This window comes from Polistes fuscatus, unplaced genomic scaffold (genome assembly GCF_010416935.1).
Source record: "Polistes fuscatus isolate 324 unplaced genomic scaffold, CU_Pfus_HIC Scaffold2, whole genome shotgun sequence".
In the NCBI taxonomy this organism is placed as follows: domain Eukaryota; kingdom Metazoa; phylum Arthropoda; class Insecta; order Hymenoptera; family Vespidae; genus Polistes; species Polistes fuscatus.
Window position 1 is genome coordinate 14,851,992 of NW_025113096.1, and position 11,235 is coordinate 14,863,226.

An 11,235-nucleotide genomic window follows, 5' to 3' on the forward strand; every position below is an offset into this window, starting at 1 on the left:
ATAAAAATAAATACACAGACATAGTTAGTACGATATTAATATATATACTTAACATAAAGTTAATATTAGATCTTATTAAATTAAAGCGTTTTTAAGGCACTTGCTCATTTTCTGTTTTAGTATATAAAAATATTAGAAAATAAATTCTCTTTGTTTACATCTTAAGACATGAGCATGATACTGATAATCTTCCTTATCTATAGACCATCTTAATAGCATATAAATAGTAAGTATCGAAGCCAGTAGAAATCTGTCAAGGCTATAAAACATTGAAATTATTATAAATAAATTTCAATTATAAACAAGATATGATAATATTATCTGAAGCAATATAGCAAAATTAATTTTACCTCATAAATGGATGCACCCATAAAATTGTGAGAAAACCAATGAAACTAGGATGTCTCATATGTGAATAATATCGTTGTAATTCTTTAGATTTTGTACTCATAGGACTAGGCCTTGCTGTAATCTTATAATAAACTTGTCTGAAACCAATCAATTCTGAAATATCCATTGTTAAGCATCCGCTATATATGATAAACCAACCAAAGATATGTATGAGTATAAACGTCGACCATAATATATTATTATTAGATATATCTATATTCCAAATATTTATCCATGGTATTATTTGCCAATTGTCCAGTAAAAAGGAAAGAACAGCTGCACTACATGTATTATACAAACTTCTTTCTATCTCATCAATATATAACTTTTTCAAGAAATTTTTCACAGTGACATTAGCCATAAGCGAATGTTGCAATATGAAAAGACTTAATAAACATGAATCTATTAATAACGACCATAACGTAGATAAATTTAAATTTTCATCTGTAAATAATATATATTACTTGATATTCATCAGTTTACTTTATTAAATATTAAAACAATCATTTTTTTATATCAATTTAATTACCTTCAGTGGACACAAGTTGAGTATTCTGATGTTCATTAGAATTGGAAAGGAAATATATCAATTTACGTAGAACGAAAAATATGTAAAAGAAACTTGTTATACATAGTATCACAAGAAATGTTTTTCTGATCATCGCGTCCATAGAAATAAAGTAATGACGTAATTTGAAGTCTAAGGCTAAGAAATAATTAATGACATCATTCATTTGTGTATTATTATTTTTAACGTTATTTATATATATTACTATATTTAAACGAAATAATATTTTACTTACAAAATGTAATGCTCCAAATACAGTCTCGTTATCCTTGAAAGCTAAACATAGCTTTCAGTAAATTTAACCATGTTAAACATTGAACTTCTTTTTCAGACATTGCATATTGCATACAAAATCCATATCAATATATACTAATGCAATGTTCACTCTTTAAAGTATTCATTCTCGCAGAGTTTGCAAAATAAATTTGAGAACCCATGTATAATGACAGCGAAACACTAAACATACGAAACGAATCATATTGAAGGTGGCGCTACAAGCTTTTTTGTTTCTATTATACTTTTATAAGATAAATTCAATAGAAATGCGCAATCTCAGCCATCTTGTTACTTTTTTGTATCTAGTTTATAGATGACGCTTCATCTTAATTTTATCTTTTTAAACTACAGTAAATTTATACATATAGGATTTTTTTTTCAAATGATCAAAAATTGTAAAAATGACTCTAGGGATCTATAAATTCTTGGATAAATAATAAATTGTTAATAAATTTTCCTTCATTATATACATTTATTAATATTTTATAACCTATTTGCCAACATTTATATTTTCTTTCGAGAAAGTTATTCCGAACATTAATATTTAATAATATGTTTTAAATTATTTCTTAAAATATTGTCGACTAGATTTCTTTTAATACATTTTTTGAACATTTATTTCAAATATCAATTAAATACTGATTTTTATATATATGTAACTAAATGCATTTTTATACCCGTAATGCACGTAAAAGGGTAGGCTTAATAATGTTTGTTCTTCAACATCAAAGCTTGATTGCAGAAACTAATGGTAAGCTCACAAGGATTTTGATACCAAGGTTCACCATCAATTTGTATGGCACATGATTTCAATAACTTCACCTAAGTATGCATCAAAGTATTTTAACTTATTAACTCGGTCATTATTTTACTTAAACGTTAAATAAATTCAATTAAACAAAATTGAATAAGAAATATAAAAATAATAAATATATGTATATAAATTATACTGTACTTTTACAACACTAGCTTGTCCCAATCGATGTGGTTGAGAATAACCAACTTGTAATTGAGCCATGTGAAAAGATGAGTAAAGAGCGCAAACCTCTAATTTTTTATCGTCAATTTTTTGAGCTCCTACTTCACTTTGTCCGCCTAATCAATTTTATGAAATTTGTTTAATAATGAAAAAGAGAGAACGCACGCAAAAAATAGCTAAAGAAGAAGAACCTTCCAATCCTATATTCCAAAGGTCAACACCAGCAGCCCATGATGGAATGTTAAGTATAACTATGCTTTCTATGGAAGGTAAATCTACTCTTTCATCGTCTAAGTAAACTTCTAAATTCTTGTCAAGATTTTTGCATTCTCTTTCCATAACTTGTTGTGTACCAAAGCATATGTATAATAACTGCAAAAAGTACATAGCTATAAAATTCTTATTTATACAATTATAATAGTTAAAAGGTTAATTAGAGCTTGCAAGATAATTATTAATTTGACAAATTAAATATGATACCTTATTAAAAATTCTATGACTGAATAAATAAAAACGACTTTGCCTTGTGCGATGGAAATCTAATGTTACTTGCGCATCCACTCCTACACTTAGATAATTATACATAAAAAGATTTTGTTGCGATCCTGCAGATCCATTTTGTGGCTTAACCGTTACAGCCCATCTATACATAATAGACATTTAAAATGAAATAAATATAGAATTAACTCTTTGCACTATGAAGTTATCATTGATATGATATTTTTTTTAAACTCATGAGCAGTTTCAAATTTATTATATTAACATGTTGCCGCACACTTTTAATTTGATGATCGTGCTCAGAAACACACTTTTTTTTTCAATTGTTTATTAATTAAAATGTGCACGACGGCTATAGCCGTCATTTGCCTACATATCAACAAAGATCGGACGGCTATAGCCGTCATTTGCGGCAACGGGTTAAAAATAGAAAATATTAGATCAGAGTTGACCAAAAACATAAACTAGAAAAATAAATTATATATATATATAGTGCAAAGAGTTAAATATACAATTAAAATATAACCACTCAAATCACCTATCAAAGTTGACCTTTTCAGCAAGTTGTATCTTTTGTAAAATTTCACTAGGATCTAAATTTGAATCATGCTCCTTACCCCATCCCAATACTCTCGACAAATCATTTCCTGTTCCTAAAGGAAGTATTGCAACGGCTGGAACTGGCTATATAAAATGATATTTTTTTAATTTGGACTCATTAATTATATCCATAACAAATCGAGTCAAAGTTTACCTTTAATTGTAATTTATGAATAATATTAAGTAACCAAGCAATAGTTCCATCACCCCCTGCAACAAGAACTGTACAGGGGGTATTTCCAAGTAGACGACACCATGTAAGTATTGCGGTTGGATCTTGCTCTGCTAAATCCATAACTTGTGCAGGGTTTAATAATCCTCTAAACAATGATAAAATTTCTTCCCCATCATTATTACCAGATTTCCTGTTTCCTATAAAGTAAAATTACTATATATCTTTTATTATATTCAATAAGATTAGAAACTGAACACTTTTTAGTACAAAGCAATAAGATGCAACAATACAAATGTTTATAACTACATTAGTTAGTTACCAACAACAATAAGAGGATTCCAACCATTCCAATCAGGTTTTATAACTGAATGCAGTGCTAACTTGCGTCTCATTCTTCTGCGCTTACTTATAGCTTTTAAGCTTTGCGGTGGAATTATCATTAATCTAAATCTACCAAAATCACATACCTACGATATAAAACTATTTAATGAGAAATTCGTGTTTAAAAAAAAAATAAATAAAATAATTCAAAGTTATACATATTTACAAATTCTACCTCAGATATTGACAGTTTACAAGAATCGTGAACGCTTCTTTGACACCAACAACACCACCAATCCATAAGGCCGAGTTCTGTGTCGCATTCTTCATTACAAATAGCACACATTGCTACTACTGGTAAATTACCTTTTATTTATCAGTCGTAGGAAATTAAAAATATTTATGATTATGATAAAGAAATACTCTTTTTAGTAGTGTCAGTAGCAATACAAATAATGCTTTCTTATATTGAAGATTTATAATCGGAAATAATTATACCTTTAATCCAATGGTGTAGCAATTGCTCGTTATTTTCCATAGTAATAGCTTTACAGCGAAGTATTTTGTTTGCTGTTTTGACACATCCAAGATCCGCACATACTCCGCATGAATCGCATAATAAGCCATTGATATTTAATAATAGACTTTCGCAAATACTGCAGTAATGTGCCTACATTAAATAGAAATCAAATTTTTAAGTAATATACACTTAAAGATTTTCATTACTATTTTAAACATTTTTATTGTTCCAACTTGATATATAATAAATATTATATTACATTACCTTAGTTACTTTTCTTATAGGCTTCCAATTATGTTCTTGAGTAACATCTCTTATATGAATATATGTCTCTTCTGTAATGCGTCTAAAGAAATTAATAACTAATACAAAAACTAACATAGTAGATAATGTTGGCAGTATAACAGTTTTAAATCCCTCCTCCCACATGTTTGTCATTTAAATGTAATTCAACGTAAAATTAAAATTTGGAAATAATCTGAAACAAAAATAACAATACATAGCCAATAAATTAATTGTCATCAATATTTATCTTTAAATAATATAACGGGAATTCTAATAATTAAAAAAAAAATTACACAAATCTATTAATTGTTACTTTCAACACACAACATTCGTTAATTATTTAATTATATTTTTATTTTTCTATGAATCCGTGATTGACAACTTCATCGCATTTGAATCATGTGCACTATCTGTTACATTGTATGCAAAACTAAAAGAAATGTAATCTTTTCATTGCCAAAATTTCGTATTTCCGAAATGCAATATAAAATCATTAAATATATGCATTTCGAATTTTCTTTTTATTGGATATTGCGCCTTGCAAAGTACACAAAAATGTCAGTAATCTTTCTCAACACTAATTAACATTATCTCATCTTCAGAATGTCACTATTAAACCACTATTAGCTGATAAAACTAAAATTGTTTTACCATTGGCTGCAAAGATGCTATCCAATGTTATCATCAAGTTAGAAACCGTGCGGTTGGACATACGTTTGTAGGTTATATTTTTATATGTATTTTTACGAAGCAACTATTGGTAGTTGCTTATGATTCGATCACATTAACTGTAAATTCAATTAAACGTTTTAAAAAAAACATGTTTTCTCTTTGATGTTTAATGATAATACAAAGTTATAAATAATCTAACGTCAAGTGAATTCGTATAAGAAGAATGGAAATAATTCAAACATTGATCAAGATTTGATGTTGAGTTTTAAAAATCTAACCTAACCATGGAGTATGTGGGTGAATTAATAACCCTCGGTATTGATAGTATCATTTTTGGTATTTGTTTGAAACAGTATTTGTATTGCAAAAATGCTATTACTGCTGTAAAGGTAATTATCATTTACATCGAAACAAATTCTAATCTTTTACATTTGAATTCGCACAAATTTGAAATTACATTCATTATTATTTGTACTATTTTTTTCAGTCATCTATAGTTCTTCATTGCAAATCTATTTCTATAAATATAATTAAATTTGTATAATCTTATTTAAAATATTTTTTTTATAGAAAGCAGACTTCTATGAAGTAGGTTCATCTTTGGAAGAAACTGTAAGTAAAGCCCCTGACAACAGAATAGGATACATTGCTGTCAGGGGTACAGTAAAGTCTTTGGGTAAACCACTGCATAGCATTAACCAAAAAGACATAACTGGAGTTTTACAAAAACTTAGTATCAAGGAACATGTGGTCGCCAGAACTACAGCAGGCTTTTGGTATAATATTATTTAATTAGAGAATAATTGTATATATAAAACAATTAATAATTATTAATAAGATACTCTATACATTTCATGTTACATTTTATTTTAATATGTATTATTTTTTTCTTAAGAAAAGTATAACAATTATATTATCTATTGTATAGGTCAAACCAAGAACGCACAATGCAAAAAATATACAATACAATACCATTTGTCTTGCAAAATAGACAGTATAAAGTAGAAGTTCATGATCCATTATCGGCAGATATTTTAGACATGGATGTAATTTCAGATTATTTTGAACCTAATATATCTTCGTTCTCTGATCATTTATGGGGTTTTTTCACGGGTGAGCTTTATTACTTTTAAACCAAAATAGTTTTATTATTTTTACATATCTAATCTAAAGCGCTATTAAAATTTTGTAATAACTAAATCTTGCATATAGGAGTACGTCAACGTGGTTTACAAAGTACAGAAGAAATGCTTCGTGAAGGGGTTGTTATAACAGGAATTGGAGAAATTTCACTAGTAAATAAACAGAATTCATTAATATTACAGCCTCCAACCGATGGTTCTCCATTCTATTTAACAACTATGTCTATTACTTCCTTACTTAAAAGGCTAGATGAACGCAAAAGAACGTATAAGTTAGTTTAACTTTACACTTATTAATGAAAAATGAACTAAATTAATAAAGTATTAATAAATAAAATAATATTAATTTTTTAGATGGTTGTGCTTCATATTCGGTGCAATTATAATATTACTTAGTGGTGTGGTAGCTCGACGTTTTTGGAAAATTAGACAAGAAAGAAGATCAGCTGAACAATTAAGAGAAAGTCTTGCCGAATCTCGTAGACAGAGACGGCAATTCGTAAGAGATTCGAACCTCAGAGAAGATCAATTGTGTGTTGTATGCCGCTCAAATCCTCGAGAAATAATTTTATTACCATGTGGGCACGTATGTTTATGCGAAGACTGTGCGAATGGTATCGTTGATCAATGCCCTATTTGTAGAGAAAAGATTGGCCAAAAAGCTGCCGCGTACATAGTTTGATTCTAATTCTAATGTAAGTACAGTAGAGATTAAATTAAAATTCACGATGAACGAATATAATGAATTTGCATTGAAAAACTTTTAAACAAACTGAAAACGACTAAAAAATTAAAATAACAAACTTGAATATAGATCTAAGTCTATTTCACGGGACTAATTTTCATGTAAATATAGAAAATCACTAGAAGAAAAGAAATATATAGTTAAATATCATATTTTTGTATAACAAAGATTGTAATTACAGTATATGTATTTATATTTAATAGGTATTATCATCTATATATGATATGTTAATTAAGAGCAAGATTTTGATATTAATGGAGTTTAAACTTGCAAAATGGTGAATCTCAAATTTTATTATGATATTCCAAAGATTGACTGCTAGTCAAAAAACTAATGCTAGCTACTGCAATACTTGATTCAATACAGTTAAACAATATTTTAATACAATATAATTTTTTGTTTATAGAAGAACACAAAACTGATTTAGTTAGCTTATTTTTATTTAAAATCGTATATACAAAATTTATGTATAGAAAATAAAAGTTTCGAAACAATAACATGAAAAATGATAAAAGTCAAGTGATAAAATAGATAACAATTAATATTACGAATAAATAATTAATATTTATTATGAAAATATTTATTCTTTAAAAAAGTGAAAATAAAAACAACCATCACAACAGAGACCTGTAAATATATTATTACATATTACATAAACAAGTTAAAGACGCGTGAGCTTCGCAAAAAATAATTTCGAATATCTAAAAAAGTAGAAAAATAACACTCAAGAAATGATAAAAGTGTAGCAAACATTGATACAGAAGCTAACTTCGAAATATCTCATAACTATATATTTCTACCTTTATCGCTCTCTTATCATACACTCATCATTTAACTACCGTATATACATGTACAATTTTTCTATTTTAATGACATAACCCAATTTGTAACACCAGGTAGATAAATATACAATACACTTTGCTCACGTATAATCTAAGAAACAGTTTCTTCGAAGCAAACAAATGAATTGCAAAACCGTGTGAAATATCATTTTGCGCGTTCTCATATTTTTCTTTCCAAAAAACATTACATAAAAAACTGATAAGAGAGATAGAAAATAAATTATTAGCAATTAGTTACAAACAATTTCTATCAATTATTGCTATTGCTGTTCTTGATGTTCTTTAAAAAAAAAAGAAAAGGGGTCAGGTGGGCGAAAGAAAACAAAAAAACAAATGAATAAAAAGAAAAAGAATTTAAAAAGCCCGCGCTAAAGAGAAAGAGAGAATCAAACGTAGCCGCGCAATTCCTTTCGCATCCCATCATCTATTTTTCGATCATCCTTAATTCTACTACACTACTGGCGTATTCATTTTCACGTCGCAAGGCGGACCCACGCAATGCTTTACGACGATCGTGGCATCGTTTTTGAGGCGTTACATTCCTGACGCGCCTACTCGTTCCTTGCCGTTCCGAGCAAGCTTCGAGGCATACAAGCAAGCGACTATACAAGACGACTGTGGTGGAGGAGAGAGAGCTTTTGCTGCGTTCTACCTCCTACCGACAACTATACAGCAGGATCGTAGAACCCTCCTGCTGCCTTGCTTGGGTTTTCTGCGTGCCCGTTGCAAGATTGTGTCTTTCTTTCTTTCTCTTTCTCTCTCTTCCTCAGCATGTGAGCGAATGAGCATGCTGTAGGTACCTAGTATATCTTACATGTATATTATACATATATATATGTATATACATTCATACAAATGTATATGTGTGTATATAGCAACGTACATATGTTAACTTAATGTGTCCCCTTAGATGTATCTACATGAATACATATATATATATATATATATATTATATATACATGCACACATATATGTATATATGTATATGTATGAACGTGCGCACGTAGTGCTTGGCGCGCCTGCAGACAGCGACCACCTTATTTATCGTCCTCGTTCTTTTCCTCTCTCGAAGTTGCTGATTCTCCCCGACCCCTCACTTTGCCGCCCGCCATCTTCTATCTCTTTCTCTTCTTCTTCTTTCTTGAACCCCCCGCCGCCGTAAGAATCACGCGAGCCACCACGATCAACCGAAAATACGTATCGCGCTGTTGTCGGTTCACGAAATTCCAGAGAGAAAGAGAGAGAGACTTTTAATCCTTTTTTTCAAGAAGACTTTTTGCTATAGAAAACTGAGTGAAAATATTTACAGAAAACCGGTACTATGTTACAAGCGAAGTTAAGAAAAGAGAGAAAAAAAGAGAGAAAAATAATATAAAGAGATAGAAATAGAATTTTATTTATAAATACATTACAAATGATAAATGAGAAGGGTAAATTGAGAGAGAAAGATAATATATATATTATATATTGGACTTCCGCTTGTCTCTTCTTTTCCTCGTTCTGAACATTTTCAGTACTCTCGGATTATCATCACATCACACCACCACACACACACACACATACGTTTAACTCGAGACGGGGATTATGTTGTCACGGGAGAGCAGAAAATGTTATATGCAGCGCATATATACATATATACATACACGTATATGCATATATATATATATATATATATATATGCATAGAGACACAAGTAAACACGTAAAGGCGCGAGGAGAGCTCATTACGATGCACCTCTCGATGTCGCGACGTTTTCGAAGATCGTCGATGCGATCGCATTTGTCGGAGGAGTCCAGTATACAGGTTTTCTTTCTAAAAGAGAGGAAAAAAAAGAAAAAGAAAAAAAGAAGTAAGAAGGTACTTTTGAATCTACACGAACGCATCTTTCTCCGAACGGGGACTTATACGTATATACATGATGCATATTTAAAACGTTATATTCCCTTTTTCATCTACCACCACCACGTCAATTTCTCCTCGCACTTTCATTGACGATAAAATTTAATTGGATAAAAACTAATTAATGTTGATAAATAATTTCAATAATTTTCCTTCTCCCCCTGTAAATGAATTATTATCCACCAGGTAGAATATAATATTAAAGAAGAGAAAAAGAATAAAAAAAAATAATTTCTAATTCGTATCTTACAATCTCGAATTATCTCTTTTTTATTTTCATTTATTTTCCAAGATGCAATTAATAACTTTTAACCGAATAAACGAATACAATTTTGTTTTTAATTACTACTCTCTTATATGACCAATTTTCAAGAGTATTTAAAGTATTGGCAGATCCAATTAATATTATATCAAAGTTACGTGATTCTAAAAACAATCATCTCTATCTGGAAAATATTATACGAAAAAAACTTTCCGCGCGGCTCAATACGTATTTTTATATACATATATATATATGTATGGATAAGAATTATCATATTACCATTTACCATACGTATCTATATATTTATATATGTAAATATATAACACAAAAAAGTTATGTTCGCTTACTTAACACAACAACGCGCAGTCAAAATAATGGCTTCCTGTAATTTGTAAAAAAACGGTAAAAATGTATAAAATGTGCGTTATTCATTTGCTAAATTAAAAAAAATATATATATATCGTTCACTATTTGATTGGCTAAAATCTCATTCTATATGAAGATATATATATATATATATTTTTTTTTAAAACAGTCATTTGACCGCTCATGGTAGAAATAGGTATACATGAAATAGTGTCGGTAAGTTTAGTGTTAAAAAGATTTTTAAAAAATTATGAACCCGTGTAGAGCCAGACGTAATATTATCCCTAGTATGTCTTAACAGCATATAAGATTCGCCATGGATAAAGCTCTTAGAAGAAAACATTTACTCGTTCAATGCTCATTACTATCCTTCTTGTCCTCGTATAGTTGTTAGTATTATAGTTGTAAATGTAGTAGTAGTAGTAGTCTAGGGTTGTAGTCAGCATATGTTTGGCATAGTCGATTTCGGAATCCTGACGACATCTTTACCTGACAGTATTAGAAGATTCAACTGCAATCCAATGCTGCCCGGTAAGATGTGAACAGATACTCCGTACGATGACACCTTTTATCCAAGGACATTCACTGGGGACATCACCCGGTTGAGTCGTCGTGGTCGCTTAGCCCTTACATTTCGCTCGATCACAACCCGTCCTCGTCGTCGTTCATTCACCTGCGTAAATACTCGTCTTTAC

At 29.6% G+C, this 11,235-nt stretch overlaps 3 protein-coding genes across 7 annotated transcripts; 1 reads left to right on the forward strand and 2 right to left on the reverse strand.

The window, feature by feature from the left end:
* Positions 1–9: 9 nt before the first annotated feature.
* Positions 10–1,517, reverse strand: LOC122516398 (nurim homolog). Its single transcript, XM_043634170.1, has 4 exons — positions 1,194–1,517; positions 920–1,096; positions 351–834; positions 10–259 (listed from the first exon to the last, which is right to left on the reverse strand). Exons 2-4 carry the CDS (start codon positions 1,059–1,061, stop codon positions 133–135), a joined length of 753 nt encoding a protein of 250 aa, XP_043490105.1. The 5' UTR covers positions 1,062–1,096; positions 1,194–1,517; the 3' UTR covers positions 10–132.
* A 315-nt stretch (positions 1,518–1,832) lies between these two features.
* Positions 1,833–5,347, reverse strand: LOC122516399 (diacylglycerol kinase epsilon-like). 4 transcript variants are annotated; one of them, XM_043634174.1, is made up of 11 exons: positions 5,264–5,347; positions 4,592–4,805; positions 4,306–4,477; positions 4,043–4,173; positions 3,806–3,953; positions 3,466–3,683; positions 3,250–3,395; positions 2,694–2,856; positions 2,405–2,585; positions 2,190–2,329; positions 1,833–2,056 (listed from the first exon to the last, which is right to left on the reverse strand). In XM_043634174.1, the coding sequence occupies exons 2-11, from the start codon at positions 4,763–4,765 to the stop codon at positions 1,937–1,939; spliced, it is 1,593 nt and encodes a 530-aa protein (XP_043490109.1). In that variant the 5' UTR covers positions 4,766–4,805; positions 5,264–5,347; the 3' UTR covers positions 1,833–1,936. The 4 variants fall into 4 exon arrangements, with proteins under 4 accessions (XP_043490109.1, XP_043490110.1, XP_043490108.1 ...); XM_043634175.1 differs by lacking the exon at positions 5,264–5,347 and adding an exon at positions 4,937–5,246; XM_043634173.1 differs by lacking the exon at positions 5,264–5,347 and adding an exon at positions 4,926–5,246.
* Positions 5,348–5,557: 210 nt separating this feature from the next.
* On the forward strand, positions 5,558–7,584 carry LOC122516401 (mitochondrial E3 ubiquitin protein ligase 1-like). 2 transcript variants are annotated; one of them, XM_043634177.1, is made up of 6 exons: positions 5,558–5,673; positions 5,855–6,060; positions 6,213–6,397; positions 6,497–6,698; positions 6,781–7,121; positions 7,375–7,584. In XM_043634177.1, the coding sequence occupies exons 1-5, from the start codon at positions 5,569–5,571 to the stop codon at positions 7,106–7,108; spliced, it is 1,026 nt and encodes a 341-aa protein (XP_043490112.1). In that variant the 5' UTR covers positions 5,558–5,568; the 3' UTR covers positions 7,109–7,121; positions 7,375–7,584. The 2 variants fall into 2 exon arrangements, with proteins under 2 accessions (XP_043490112.1, XP_043490111.1); XM_043634176.1 differs by lacking the exon at positions 7,375–7,584 and having other exon boundaries at positions 6,781–7,163.
* Positions 7,585–11,235: the final 3,651 nt, after the last annotated feature.

What these genes read in the sequence shown, in the direction of transcription:
- LOC122516401 (XM_043634177.1), top strand. Translation starts at nt 5,569, where the DNA reads ATGGAGTATGTGGGTGAATTAATAACCCTCGGTATTGATAGTATCATT. An exon ending in AGAACTACAGCAGGCTTTTG is followed by an intron (nt 6,061 to 6,212) that starts GTATAATATTAT and finishes TCTATTGTATAG; the next exon opens with GTCAAACCAAGAACGCACAA. An exon ending in GAACGCAAAAGAACGTATAA is followed by an intron (nt 6,699 to 6,780) that starts GTTAGTTTAACT and finishes TTAATTTTTTAG; the next exon opens with ATGGTTGTGCTTCATATTCG.
- LOC122516399 (XM_043634174.1), bottom strand. Translation starts at nt 4,765, where the DNA reads ATGACAAACATGTGGGAGGAGGGATTTAAAACTGTTATACTGCCAACA. An exon ending in GTAAACTGTCAATATCTGAG is followed by an intron (nt 3,954 to 4,042) that starts GTAGAATTTGTA and finishes TTTATATCGTAG; the next exon opens with GTATGTGATTTTGGTAGATT. An exon ending in GAAAAGGTCAACTTTGATAG is followed by an intron (nt 2,857 to 3,249) that starts GTGATTTGAGTG and finishes TATTATGTATAG; the next exon opens with ATGGGCTGTAACGGTTAAGC.
- LOC122516398 (XM_043634170.1), bottom strand. Translation starts at nt 1,061, where the DNA reads ATGGACGCGATGATCAGAAAAACATTTCTTGTGATACTATGTATAACA. An exon ending in TCAACTTGTGTCCACTGAAG is followed by an intron (nt 835 to 919) that starts GTAATTAAATTG and finishes TATTATTTACAG; the next exon opens with ATGAAAATTTAAATTTATCT. An exon ending in TGGGTGCATCCATTTATGAG is followed by an intron (nt 260 to 350) that starts GTAAAATTAATT and finishes AATGTTTTATAG; the next exon opens with CCTTGACAGATTTCTACTGG.